The sequence below is a fragment of the Rhinolophus sinicus genome, linkage group LG06 (assembly GCF_036562045.2).
Source record: "Rhinolophus sinicus isolate RSC01 linkage group LG06, ASM3656204v1, whole genome shotgun sequence".
Lineage (NCBI taxonomy): Eukaryota > Metazoa > Chordata > Mammalia > Chiroptera > Rhinolophidae > Rhinolophus > Rhinolophus sinicus.
Window position 1 is genome coordinate 124,578,439 of NC_133756.1, and position 14,496 is coordinate 124,592,934.

The following is a 14,496-nucleotide window of genomic DNA, read 5'->3' on the forward strand; positions in this document are numbered from 1 at the left end:
TGTTATTTTAGGTGTTATTTGGAAGGTTATTTTTTGGGTGTGGGAACACTCAAAAAAATTTTCCATATAAATTAATGGTAATTCTTTGCTTTACGCCACTTCAGCTTACAAAAGGTTTCATAGGAACCCTCCACTTTCAGATAATGGGGAAAACATTTACGGAAAAGCTCTGTAACTTCTGCTCAATTTTGCTGTGAACCTAAAACTGCTCTGAAAAAACAAAAAGAAAAAAAAGCCTAGAATATATGATTTTTAACATTATTAGCATATAAGTGTTTTAGAAATTTTATTTTTAGTATTAATTTGTCTATTTTTGATTTGCTAACAATAGCTGCTTTCCAAACTGTTGAACAGAAACATTCGCAACTCCATCCTTATCCATGCACAATGTAATTGTACACCTGCCTTGTGTCTAATTAAAATATATCTATAAATGAAGTTAAGAAGGAAAAAATGTAATTTGTAAATGAAATTTTCCATAGCAGTAGGCATTATTTCTGTGACTACGAATCCTGAATACGATTACCCTTAAACAAAAGTGATATCTGCATTCATGGAATCAATGAGCTGGGTGAGCCTCGTCTTACCCTTATTGTGAAGATATGCTATAGCGGAGGCAAGACTTTGAATGATCCACCTTGTCTCATTCTCTGAGAAATGCCCTTTCCTACACAGAATTTCTTTGAGTTCTCCATCCTCACAGAGCTCCATCACAAGGTACATTCTCTGACATTATATATTTAAAAAAAGAGAGAGAGAGAGCAAATTATACAGTTGGGGATCTTAAAAATGTTATATATTACATATACAGCAAAAATATGATCACAATCTTAAATCATCAATCTATTCAGTCAAAAATATTTCTTATCCATCACGTACAAGATACTGTGCAGGATACTAGAGGAACAAGGAACATAAGACATAGTCTTTACCCTAGAGGAGCTTACAGTACAGTTATAATGACAACATCAAGTGATAAGTATTAAGAGAAGAGGAATGAGATTACAGAGGAAGGGAGGCTCTGCCTAAAAACTGCTCACTGAGGCGGCGACATCAGAGGCAGGTCTGGATGACCAAAAAGGAATATATGGGTAGAGAATGTGGGCAAGAACACGTGGTATTTGCAAAGACTCCCAAGCGTGGGAAAAATCCCACTGGCTGTTAATAGAATAACTACTACCTCCGCGTTAACAGTATTCGGAGTTTGGTAGGGCAGAGAAGAGTGGCGTGGTGAGGGGTGAGGCTAGAAAGAACAGGTTGATACCAGGTTGTAAAGAGTCTTGGATATCACACAAGAGAGTTTGGAATTTTCCCCCGTACGCAATAGGGAGCCACTGAAGATTTTTAAGCTGGTGCCTGGAGTTGGGGAAAAGGTACGCTATTATCAATTTTGCTTTTCTAAATGGACACCCTGTCTAACAGTAATGTGGAGCAGGGCTCAGCCAACGTTTCTGCAAAGGCCAGATCCAGACAGTAAATATTTTCAGCTTTGTGGGCCACGCAATCTCTTTTGTAAAAGCAGCCACAAACAATACAACAAAACTTTATTTATGGACTTTGAAATTTTAGTTTCATATAATTTTTGTATGTCATAAAATACTACTCTTCCACATTTCTTTCAACCATTTAAAAATGTAGAAAAATCTTAGCTTATGGGCCGTAAAAAAATAGGCCACATGCCAGATTTAGCTTGCATGCTGTAGTATGGTGACCTCTGTTTCTAGAGGGTAGATGGGAGGCACAGAATGGAGACAAGTAGAAGAAGAAGAAAAAGATGTGGAAAATACCTAGGAGGAAGAAACAGTGAGACTTGGTGAATAATTGGGGATGAGTGGTAAAAGCCAGAGATGAAATGCCTCTTCCGTATTTTCTGTTTCTGTTGATGCATATTAACTTCACTTTAGGTATTTCAACAGTCAAGTCATCTACTGAGTCAAAAAGATTCACTGTCAAGTAAAATGCAAGTCTTTTTCATTCCTATTGCTATTCAGTTGCAAAAGACCGTCCTTGTTTCCACTCTATTCTGTGCTGCTAGATTTTTGTTGTTATTTTTAAGATTTGGGGGTCTGATTCTATTCTGTAACCACTATGAATGCAACTTCTGTATCCTATCAGCAAGCATGAAAACAGAAAGAGAAGGTTAACACTCTTTTTATAGTCAGAATTCTGATTCACTAAACCTCAGGATGCTTTAGAATTTCAAAAGTAACTGAAAATTTCTGCAAAGTCTAACACATAAGCCAGCTATTGAACTAGGCCACATTGTTTTTCAGTGACGGCTGTCGGGATCACTGGTACATGACATGGTGAGTGAACTATGTAGAAGGAAAGGTTACATTAGCAGTGCTTACCATATAAATTGAGGCCGATTTTAAATATGCAAGTTGATGAAAGTTATATCAACCAATTTTGGTAAAAAGTCTTTTTGTAATTATTAGAAATAACTGTATAAATCTGGAGAACATTTGGACGCACAAGAAACCCTAACATAGTCAGACTGCATGATCAGTGCTAATAACACGGCCCAACCAATCAGTTAGCAGTTTCCACTCATCCTTAAGACATTACAGCCATCTTAAGGAAGGTCTAGGCATTGGTGTGAGTTGTGGATCAGGGAAGGCAGCATATCTGACATACGAGAATCAAGGGCAAGCTACACATACAAAAGATAATCACAGACGATGGGTTTTCTTTGCCTCAACCTATGCTCGATTTGAACCTTCACTTGTGCCCAAGATGGGGTAACAGAGACCAGAGTTACCCTCCCTTCCTGAAACAACTGTGAAATAGACAAAATATATAAAACAATAATTTTCAGGCATTAGACATCGGACAGGATAGGGCAGTGATCCCTGAGAGAGGCAAACCCTGTGATTATCCTAGCTTAGTATCTGGAAAGAGTTTCCAGGCCACAGAGCTGAGAGATGGAATCCCAGTAGAGCCCAGCAGTCTCCATGAATTGAGAAGGTGAAAGTGGGAGTCCAGGAAGGCCGAGACAACTAAAGTTCACAAGGCAGAGCACCAAAGAGGAGAAAGCTTACACAGAGAAAACGCCAGAGGTTTGCCGCAGGACCCCCCCACCCCACCCCCACCCTGACCCCCGCAAGTCTTCAGCCGAGTACTAATTAGCACATGTGAATGAGGAAACTATATGAAGCTGGGAAAGGAACCTTGCAAAAGGAGCAGAGAAAACACTGGAGCTTACACATGACCAGGAAGAGTTTGTGTTCCTGTTAGTCAGAGTGGAAAAATCTCATAACTCATGGGGCATTGGGTAGGGGACTCAAAAAGGTTTTACTCCATTAGCAGGAAAAAATTAGCCCTAGACCAAAGGCTGCTCTGGTAGCCCCTAACAAAGCTTAAAGCAAGCTTCAAAAGTATCAAACTATTTCCAAGCAACTTAACTATGTCCTACAATAAAGGTAAAGAATAGTTATAAGAACATAAAAATATCCAGCATCCAATAAAAAATTAACAGGCATATAATGCAGCAGGAAAATATAACCCATAATAAAGGGGGGAAAAAAATCAATCAATCAAAAGTGACCTAGAAATAACACACGTGATAGAATTAGCAGAAAAGGACATTAAAAGGTATTGCAACTACAATTAAGAAGGAGGAAATATTGACCCAAATCAAATTTCCATTGGAAGGGATTAACAGAAAATATGATGCTATAGAAAAACAGACTACTGCATCTGAAAACACCACAATAAAAACTATACTAAATGAAACAAGGACAGAAAACAGATTGAAAAAAATGAATAGAGCATCAGCAAGCTGTGGACAAAATTAAACAATCTAACTTGTGTACTTGGAGTCCCAAAAGTGGGAGATGGCATAAAAAAAAATATTTAAAGAAATAATGGCCAGAAATTTCCTAAATTTGATGAAAACCATAAACTCACAGATCCAAGAGGACCCATGAACCCCAAGTACAAGAAACATGAAGAAAATTACACTGAGGCACAACATAATCAAATTGCTTAAAACTGACGATAAAGAGCAAAACTATTCCAAGATTCAAAGATAAAAGAAATCACAACTCTAAGACTGAAGAGAAGACTTTTGGCATCACTGCCATATTCTGCTCCCATAATGGATAACTGTGGTTATTAAGCACTCCTAATGAATGAAGCATAATGCATAACACAAATTGACTATTACTGCCTTAGAGACTGGCAAAGGAAACAAAAGATAATAGCTAACATTTAATGAGACAGATGCTTTATATCCATCTTCCAATTTAATCATTCAATAAGCAAATGAGGGCAATACTTTTATTAAACCCATTTTACAGATGAGGAAACTGAGGTATAGAGAGATTGAGTAACGTGTCATAGTCTCATAGCTAATAAGTGGTAGAGGCAGGATTCAAATGCACAGGCAATCTGATTCCCGAGTCCACATGCCTAACCACTATTATTATACTCCGTCCAAGCAGAGAAACACCCAAACCTGGCACTACATAATCTGGAGGCAGAATGGCAAATCCCCAGGCTTTAGAACAATTCTACATGAAAATTACAGGCATTTAAAGAGAACAATGGTAACATCTAGGGAAGAAGGAAGATTAAACATGTTGGTAAGACACAAGTGACAAAATATCTTCTACATAGTGCCAAATATATCCACGCTAACTTTATTATAAAGCTAACCTTGCAAAAATTATGACAATATTCCAAGAGACTCTAATGGAGAAACCAAGGACCAAAGCAAAAGGAAAGTCACCTCTAAGGAAGCTTTAATCACTATTTGGTTGTGTATAAAGTTGTTTTAATTTTAAACATTTGTTTTCAACATGCTACCCAGAAATATCATGAAAGCCATCAATCTAATCATCACACACCTAATTATACAATCAGTAATAAAAGTCCTCCAGAATGTTCTCATCAATCTCCAGTGACAGACTCATGTCAAGGACTGTGCAACTGTGCCCCAGAGGGATGAATTCAGAAGGGAATGATGTTCATTTTATAACAATAACAACTTTCAAAATGCAGCACTTGATAAAGCTATACCTTGGGCGTCTCGAACACTTGTTCCAGATGTATGATGTGTTCATGTTTCACACTTTTTAGGATGTTCACCTCCCGTTCAAGTAATTTCACAGCAGAGCTTCCAGCCTTAAACAATGAGGAAACACAGATTTCACATACGAATGTCACTACTACATACCTCAGTATAAAAGTTACAGTTATTCTTATATTTTTCCTACATTTTCTTGAGAGTTTCTTTTTCAAAAGATAGCATGATAAAATTAAATTATACCCTTCTTTCCTTTGTCCAATTTTAAGTTATGTGTAATTTGGCTTCAAACTACATCTATTTCTCGGACTGTTTCTATAAATTAACCACAGTATGGTCTCTGTTCCCTCAAACAATTATTCAGAATTTTTTTTATTAGTTTCAGGATTTTTAATATAGTATTTGGCATTTCTTTTAAAATCATGTTGACCCTTTGATGTTAGCCTAATAAAAACAAAATCGACTTTCTAAGGAAATCAGTTGGAGAAGATAAAAACAAAATGTTTTTCTGTTTTGTTGTTGTTTTGTTTTGATTATATTTATATATAACAAAAGAAACAATAGGAAGTGAGATTCTACACTTAGCCCTGCATTGTACCACTTTCTGGTCCCCAGGCCTCAAAAATTAACTGAGAGAGAAAGAGAAATGCATATGTTGCCTTCCAACCAACCTCACTCCAACTTTATTTCCTTATATGTAACCTTTCACCATATCTGACAGCAAAAGGTAAAGGCAGGGAACACAAGGCCTTCAATCAGGGTGTAAGTAAGTGACTTTCTACAATGGCATCTAAGAAATTCTAGAAGGGCTTCTCCCACCCTCACCACCACCACCACTACCCCAGTCAACGCACCTATTGATATCTAAAGTACCATCACTATCTGCAGATAAGCATTGAAAGGGATAACAAGGTCTTATCCCTTCCTCCTTCCCCCAACTGACCCCGCCAAGTTTGGGAGAGTACATAATAGTTCTTAAAGGACTGCAAAGGGATTGATCATACAGCAATCTTTCCCTAGTTAAAATTTTACCTAGAGTCATCCCTGCTTCCAATTACCTTTCCCCTTTAATCGGTACCATCTCAGGAGTGAGTAGGAAACTGCCCACCCACTATGCCCTACCCAAGTAGGATGAAAGTCACATTTTAAGCTTATCCTAGAGGGTTAAGAGAAATAGTGACAGTGAGGAGTGAACTTCTGTCTAGACTAGCTATGGGAAATTACCATCGTTTCTCCTAAAACCCACCTTAATTTCGTTCCAAACTCCCTCCCCTAATGGCTGAACTTGTATGTAATGGAGAAATACGTTGTCCAATTCATACACTGCCTATGTAATTTTATTTTACTATCTTAGTGTCCTGTAAACTCTCAGCATCAATATGTGTGTACAAGATTATAAATTTATAAAGTTGCAAGCAGGTATCTTGACTATGTAACCCTAAAACCTAGCCCCTAACCCTACCTGACACCAAAGGGGCAAAGGAAATAATATCCCATGTAGCACCACGGTTCTAAAATTCTGAAGATTTCTAGAAAAGCTCTGGATCTCCCTTTATGAAGATTTCTAAATCTATTGATCTTTAAGGAGAAACGGTATATAATTTGCGATAGTTTGTTTTAAAGAATACATAAAACCTACTATTTTATTTTATATATGTACAACGTACCATCACAAACCTAAGCCCAGGCATAGAAATGTCTAAAAAGTTGATGAAATGGTCAGGTGTAAAGGAAACGCTTTAGACTTAGACTCTCCATTAAAAGAGAAGCCCAGGCATTCTCCAGCCAAAAGAAATGCAGTGAGGAATATGGGGATACAAGTAAGTAGCAGATAGTTGGGGGAAAAAGTGGTTCAAGCTGAAAGAGCAGGTAGGATGAATAGACAGAATAAGCAAACAACGAGGAAAAGGGAACCAAAGGAAAGGAGAGAACAGGGGAAAAGTATAGCAGAACTACATCAGGACAGAGTCCCAGGACTCATTTCTGGCCAAAGACATCTCTAGCCAACAGCCCTACACTTATACAGACTGATAATCAGACGTGACCTTCAACTCCCACTGGTAAACTCTACCTATATTTGGTTAGATTGGTTATGTTAGTTACCCTTTCATTTGCCTTTTCCAGATTGCACTTGTCTACCCGAGTTCAGCCAGAAGGCTGGAGAAATGCTCACACCTCTCCAGGGGAACAGCCCAGACCCCGGCCTATAGGGTCAGACGCAGTTGTGTTCAAGTGAAAAACTGTGTTGCCTCCTGGCACTCTGCTCTCAGGGTGCTAATGCTAATATAATAAAACTTACCTTTTCCTTGTTCACTTTTTTAATGGCCCACTTAGTTTCTGTTTCTTTGTCTGTCGCTTCAATGACCATTCCAAAGCTCCCTTGTCCCAATACTCTTCCAAAAGTATAGATTTCCTAGATAAAAAATTAAAGAGTTCCTTTGTCTTTCTCTGCCATTCATCAGGTATTAAAATTGAACACAATACTGACAGATATCCACCTCAGGGAACAGAGATTCTGCTCTGGGGTAATATCAAATAGAAGACACCACATATTTGCTGTAATATTAATAAACACATCTTAATTAAACAAAAATAAGTTTTGATGAATTTGATTAAAAGTCCTTTGGAGGAAAACCATAAAAATCCTAATGGGGAAATATGGAAAATCTCAAAAGTATAAAAATGAATCTCTTACAAACTATAATATTAATGAAATATCTTCATAAGAAAAAGGAGGAATGGAGTATTCGTACATACTCGTACATACATACGTATGTGTATAAAGTCCATTCACCCAAAAAATTATCCCCAAACTCTGAGAGTTATATGATAACACATATTAACCACTGAACACCTGCTTTCTTGTTTATCAAGCAACACGTTTTCTTTACCTTCATAATTGCTATTAAAATCACTTTATTTCTTTTGTCTTAGACAAAGCAGTATGTGACAGAAATTTTAATGTAAATCAACACAGAGAAGAAAATAAAAACCATCCATAGTAACACTAGCCAAACCAAGAATCCTTCCATTTATCATTTAACTTCTACTTACAAAGACAGTCTTGCCAACACCAGTACTGTGGTTTGCACTGTAAAATCACAAATAAGTAACCCACTTACACTTTCATTTCTGTGAATTTGGTTGAAGAGAGTCAGTCTCCCTGATCCAAACCAACTCTATGAGATTAACAAGAGTTTCTGGGAAGGGAGTGAAGGAAAGATGGTGGGAAAGAAGAAAATGAGAGAGAGACGGAAAAACAGAAGGAAAGGGAAAGAGAAAGAGATGGAGGAGGGAGGGAAGGATAAAGGGAGGGAGAGAAAAGGAGAGAGAGAGAGAAGGGAAGGGAGGAAAGAAGGAAGTGTTCAGCTTCAACATGTTAGACTTTCCTTAGATATTTCCTTGTGATATATATCTTGGGAGCTACAAAGATGAATAAAACGTAATTCCTGTTTTCTCAGAATTTGTAATCTACTCAAGAGACAAGATTATTACTTAAGTCATAAGTCTTAAGTTAAAAAAAATACAAAATTACATTGGGACAGAGACCAGAGCTAAAACACTGGGAGAATAAGGGAAAACATTATGAAAGAGCTAGCTGCTGAGATTCGCCTGTGAGAGGACAAAGGCAAAAAAGTAATTGAAAATTATATATATTTTCTCTCTAACTATATATAACCACAACTTAGACACAGTATTTTAATATTGTTTAAATAGGACTTTTTAAATGAGGGATAGCCTAACTGCCCAACTATTATTTTATAAACTAATTTTTTTCGTCAGCTAACTGCTTTGATATCATTATACAGTGGTGAAAATAACAAGAAAATGACTTCTAGTTTGTATTAATTTTAAGAGGATGCTATTAAAATAGTAATATAGATCTATTTTTATTGACATATAAGTCCATGATATAGTGTAGTGTGTGAAAGCATGCATGATCGATCCCATTATGGAAACGTGTGTATGGGGGGGCGGGTGCTTATATTGATGTCTGGAAAGATGTTCATCTAAATATTGAGTGGCTATCACTGGGTGGTAGACTCTTGGATGACTGTAACTTGCTTTTTTATACTCTTCTGAAATGTTTCAAATCTTTAAAATGAGCCTATCCATTTAATGGAGGAAGAGAAACTTCAACTACACCCATTAAGGTTATTTCTTTAAAATATGTATACATTTAGAATATTTCATAATTTAAAACAGGAAAAACTGAAAAAATAGGATGATTTATACATGCATTAAAATGAAGTAAAGGTAATAAATATTAAAATTAGTTAAATCTGGCTCATGAGTTTTATTTTCTTCATTTTTTAAATCTATATTTTCCTACTTTTTTACAACAAACACATTTTGATTTTATAAAAGCTCTTATGACTAAATTTAAAACTCAGTAAACTTGTAGATTTTACAAAATACAGGCCTTTAATTTGAAGGGAGAGGTTTAAACTTTTCAAATCAGAATTTCTCAGGAAGTTTTTCTGATCACTTTAAGTAAATTGCCAAATATCTCTTAAAATAATTTTTTTTAAGTTAACGTTAATACAATTTTCTTCTTTTCATTGTTCTTGTTGTGCTTCCTTTAAACTGATGTCAAAAGAACACATTTAATTTCTAAAATTGTATTAATATACAATTGTATATGAATTGTATTAATTAATAATGTAATCATTAGATTCCTACAAAGACTAATATTGGTATTCACTTAATCAGAGCCTGTAAAACATGTAAGTCCATAAGGGAAATTCTGGCCTCACTACCATTCACAAGGAAGTGAACAGCCAAACCATCTCACGTCATCTGGGTTCTTTCTGGATCTCACAGTGGTCCACACAAAGACTCTACAACTGCCCTCAGGTTCTCATCTAATAAAAATGCTCTCCACTTTAATTAAAGTCCATTTGGTCCTCTGTGAACAGAAAAAATAATTAGTCTGCATTTTCTGTAGTAAAGACTTTGACATACTAGAAAATGGTAAATTTCCGCTTTTATTTCTTTTCACAGGCTTATTTTTAAATCATTTTTTTCCTTAGAGACTTATTTTTAAATCATTTTTGCCATTAACCATTGACTTAGAAGAAACATGCAAGTTCCTAGCAGCTTCACTTTGCTTTCAATATACCTCAATAGCAGCTCCATTGTCCATCCTTATATGAGGAACTTTTCCGTCTGCAAAGTTGCCCCGACTCCACTGTTGTTGAGACGCCCTCCTCTCTACATTTGAGATTCTTGAGGGCTTAGATGAAAAAGGAATAAAAGAAAAAGTAATGTTAAGATATAACATACTTGTTGACAAAATAAGAATCCTAATTTAGATAATCTGGCAAACCTTTAACGTGTGCTATGATATTTACTGTGTACAAGATAATTCACTGTCTTCTAAGCGCTATATGATTTATTAGCTCATTATGCTAAAAGAGACCTTAAGAAGTTACTCAATCTAATCTCCTAAATCCAGGCAAGTGTACACGATAACCTGCAACAACAGATAAATCAGAACTTACTCGATGATTCTTTAAAATCATGAGAAGGCGACTTCACAGCTTTCTCAATCATCCTTGTTTCAAAACATAACAATCATCTTGACTAGGTTATACATAAAAATTATTGGCCATTCACAAAATATGCTTCAAATGGAAATAACATAGTAACTCACTAACAACGTACTCAGAGACACCTATATGGCAATAACCATACAGTAGTACAAATCAGGAAAAATAGTTTAGGGTGAACATTTGGAAAAGTTACAACCTGAGGGCTGAGAACCTAACTTTTCTTACCTTAGTGTTCTCTGTCTCCAAAGCTGTGCTACATCAAGTAGAATCTTCACACTGCCTCTTCTCTATACATACATCCAAACCAGTCCAACTACGTAGTCATAGATTGTAACTAATACAAATTGATTGTGTAAAGTATACTTGATATTCCATCTAGATAACCAGGAATTGTCTTAAATAATCACCACCCTATATTTAACCACAACCATAAATCTCATTCTGCATCAGTTGAAAAAAAAATGTCCCCAAATTCAGATTTAATTCAGCTTGAAAACTAATTCAGACAACCTACTGAATGGGAAAAGATATTCATGAATGATACATCTGATAAGGGGTTAATAACCAAAATTTACAAAGAACTCACGCAACTGAACACCAAAAAAAAGTAACAATTCAATTAAAAAATGGGCAGCGGACCTGAACAGACATTTCTCCAAAGAGGACATACAGGTGGCCAATAGATATATGAAAAGATGCTCAACATCAGTACTCATCAGAGAAATGCAAATTAACACCACAATGAGATAGCACCTCATACCTGTGAGAATGGCTATCATCAATAAATCAACAAAAAACAAGTGCTGGAGAGGATGTGGAGGAAAGAGAACCCTGTACACTGTTGGTGGTGGCAAACTGGCAGCCACTATGAAAAATGTTTCAGAGGTTCCTCAAAAAATTAAAAATAGAACTACCTTATGACCCAGCAATTCCACTTCTGGGTATTTATCCAAAGAAATCCAAAACACTAATTTGAAAAGTTATATGCACCCCTATGTTCACTGCAGCATTATTTACAATAGTGAAGATACTGGAGCAACCTAAGTGCCCATCAACAGATGACTGGATAAAGAAGATGTGGTACATATATACGATGGTTATTACTTGGCCATAGAACTAAATGAAATCGTGCCATTTGCAATAACATGGATGGACCTGGAAGGTATTATGCTAAGTGAAATACCTCAAACAGAGAAAGACAAATACCACATGATCTCACTTATATGTGGAATCTAAAGAATAAAATAAAGAAACAAAACAGAAACATACTCATGGATACAGAGAATAAACTGATGGTTGCTGGATGGGAGAGGGGTTGAGGGGGTGGGTGGAAAACGTGAAGGGATTAAGAAGTACAGATTGGCAATTATGAAATAGTCATGGGGATGTAAAGTACAGCATAGGGAATACAGTCGATAATATTGTAACAACTATGTATAGTGCAAGGTACTAGACTAATCGGGGGGTATACTTTGTAAATTAAATAAATGTCTAACCACTATGCTGTACACCTGAAACTAACATAAAATAATACTGAATGTCAACTGTAATTGAAAATAAAAAATAAAAAGAAGGCCAATTCATTTCTACGTAAACTATTTTTAAATGGAAGCTAGAACAACGTTCCAAATTAGTCACAATCCTGGGAAATAATTTGGGCAGTGTTGGAAACGTCGTTAAAGAAATTACTAACCAACTTTGCTCACCTCTTACGTAAGAAAGAAATGTTCCCTTAATAGTTAAGAAGGCAATGAATTAGCTGACAAGGGCTCATGGAATATATGGATGAAACTAGGGATGGGATTAGGGAATGGAATTTTTGTTTTGTTTTTAATTTTTTTAATTAAAGTTCATTGGGTGACAATGGTTAATAAAGTTACATAGATTTCAGGTGTACAATTCTGTAATACATCATCTATATATATCATATCGTGTGTCCACCACCCAGAGTCAGTTCTCTTTCCATTACCATATATTTGATCCCCTTTACCCTCATCTACCACCTCCTCCCCCCTCACCCTCTGGTAACCACAAAACTATTGTCTGTGTCTATCAGTTTTTGTTTATTTGTTTGTCTTGTTCCTTTATTTTCAGTTTTATATCCCACATATCAGTGAAACCATATGGTTCTTGACTTTTTCTGACTTATTTCGCTTAACATAATAATCTCAATATCCATCCATGTTGTTGCAAATGGCACTATTTCACCTTTTCTTATGGCAGAATAGTATTCCACTGTGTATATATACCACATCTTCTTTATCCATATTACCAAAGCAATACACAGATTTAATGCAATCCCATCAAAATCCCAATGGCATTTTTTAAAGAAATAGAACAAAAAATCATCAGATTTGTATGGAACCACAAAAGACCCTGAATAGCCAAAGCAATCCTAAGAACAAAGAACAATGCTGGAGGTATCACACTCCCTGACTTCAGTTTGTACTACAGAGTAACAATAATCAAAACAGTATGGTACTGGCAGAAAAACAGACACACAGATCAATAGGATTTCAATTTGTGTTGAGAAGTAGAACTTTCAGTATTTACCACATCTTTTGCAGAGGCATTATTTTTGCTGGTTTGCTGTTCTTTTTTTTTCTCTGGTGAACGTGAAATGTCTGAACTACTAATGCTTGATGACTCTGACATTTCCACCACCGATATTGGAGAAACCCTTGTTTTACAGGAACATAAACAAAGTACATCTTTCTCAGAAGTAGATGAACAGTTGGAGCATTTTTTGGACATTTTACCAAAGCCACTATCAGCCATTCGCTTAACTCTGCAACAAAAGCAACTTGAAAGAAAGATGTTTCCACTGTTTGAGGAAAAGAACCAGATCAAAAAGCATAAGGTAAGCTGATGGCAAAATCTGTAACTTCCAATTGGTGAGGTCCTTAGGGGAATGATGCATTAGACTTATATTCACACATGCGAGCTGCAGAAAGAAAAGAAATGACCATTTAGAAAATTCTTTCTTATCCTATCACCCTCCCAGAAATGAGAGAAAAACTAGAAACTTATACCCAAACCATCCTGCCTATACATGAAATGTTAACATTTATAACAAAATTAGGACATATTTCTAAAAACCATCAGATTCTCATCTTTCAAAATTGAATTCTTGAACTCCAGAAATTTAATTTGTTTAACAATCAAAAGAATCAACCCTCTGTTCAGAACCATGAAACTGCTGAAAAGCAGTCTAGAGAAATCATTGGGTGGGTTGATATCAATTTTTTAAATGAAACAGAATAAATAATATCAGAATATTTTGCATAGATCCTCGGCAAATTCTGTAACACTTTTAATTATATAGATAACATATGTATAGAATGTTTGCGTGCATGTGTACTTGGTCACATTATAAAATGCATTTTTTAATGTGGGTTGTGTTAAAAAAAGAAGACTTAAAAATACTGGTGTAAAACATACATTACTGTGATTTCAAAATTTAAACCTGGTCTACTACTTACTAGAGAAAATTCATATTATACACTTCACAATGAAGTAGATAATTTGAATTTACAATACTACCTAATTCTAAAAGTTCAAAGGCAATATTAGAGTATCCTCATTTTTGTACTCAAATAGCAAAAGTAGCAAATAGTGGGTGTTATCTTTCTCTGAGTGTAGAACAGGTATGCCTAGCTAACTCGAGTTATTGGCGGCAGTACGCTGGAAAGTTGGAAACATCTGAGCTGAGGAAGGAGGGAGGAATGTGTTCAGTAGTACATAGAAGAGAATACCTTGAGAAACCTCCAGAAGTAACTGGGAGTACATTATTATGGTTTTGTGCCATACTATTTCAGATATTATTTTAAAGTATATTTTACAGCCACAGATTTTGCTGAAAAAGAAGGTCAAGTATTTGTAAAAGTAGGGTGTGCGTGTGTGTTTACTGGC

General features: G+C 35.8%; 1 protein-coding gene across 6 annotated transcripts in view; it reads right to left on the reverse strand.

Annotated features, from left to right (window-relative positions):
- The window catches only part of STK33 (serine/threonine kinase 33), a 134,115-nt gene that overhangs the window by 44,595 nt on the left and 75,024 nt on the right, over positions 1–14,496 (reverse strand). For 3 of the 6 annotated variants that reach the window (XM_019728473.2, XM_019728488.2, XM_019728482.2), the window contains exons 2-5: positions 10,152–10,265; positions 7,329–7,442; positions 5,023–5,127; positions 588–726 (exon numbers count right to left, since the gene is read on the reverse strand). In XM_019728473.2, coding sequence (XP_019584032.2) covers positions 588–726; positions 5,023–5,127; positions 7,329–7,442; positions 10,152–10,175 — 382 coding nt within the window. In that variant the 5' untranslated portion in view covers positions 10,176–10,265. Of the gene's footprint in view, positions 1–587; positions 727–5,022; positions 5,128–7,328; positions 7,443–10,151; positions 10,266–13,137; positions 13,529–14,496 lie in introns of all 6 variants that reach the window. The other 3 variants (XM_019728455.2, XM_019728439.2, XM_074335951.1) reach the window with 2 other exon arrangements.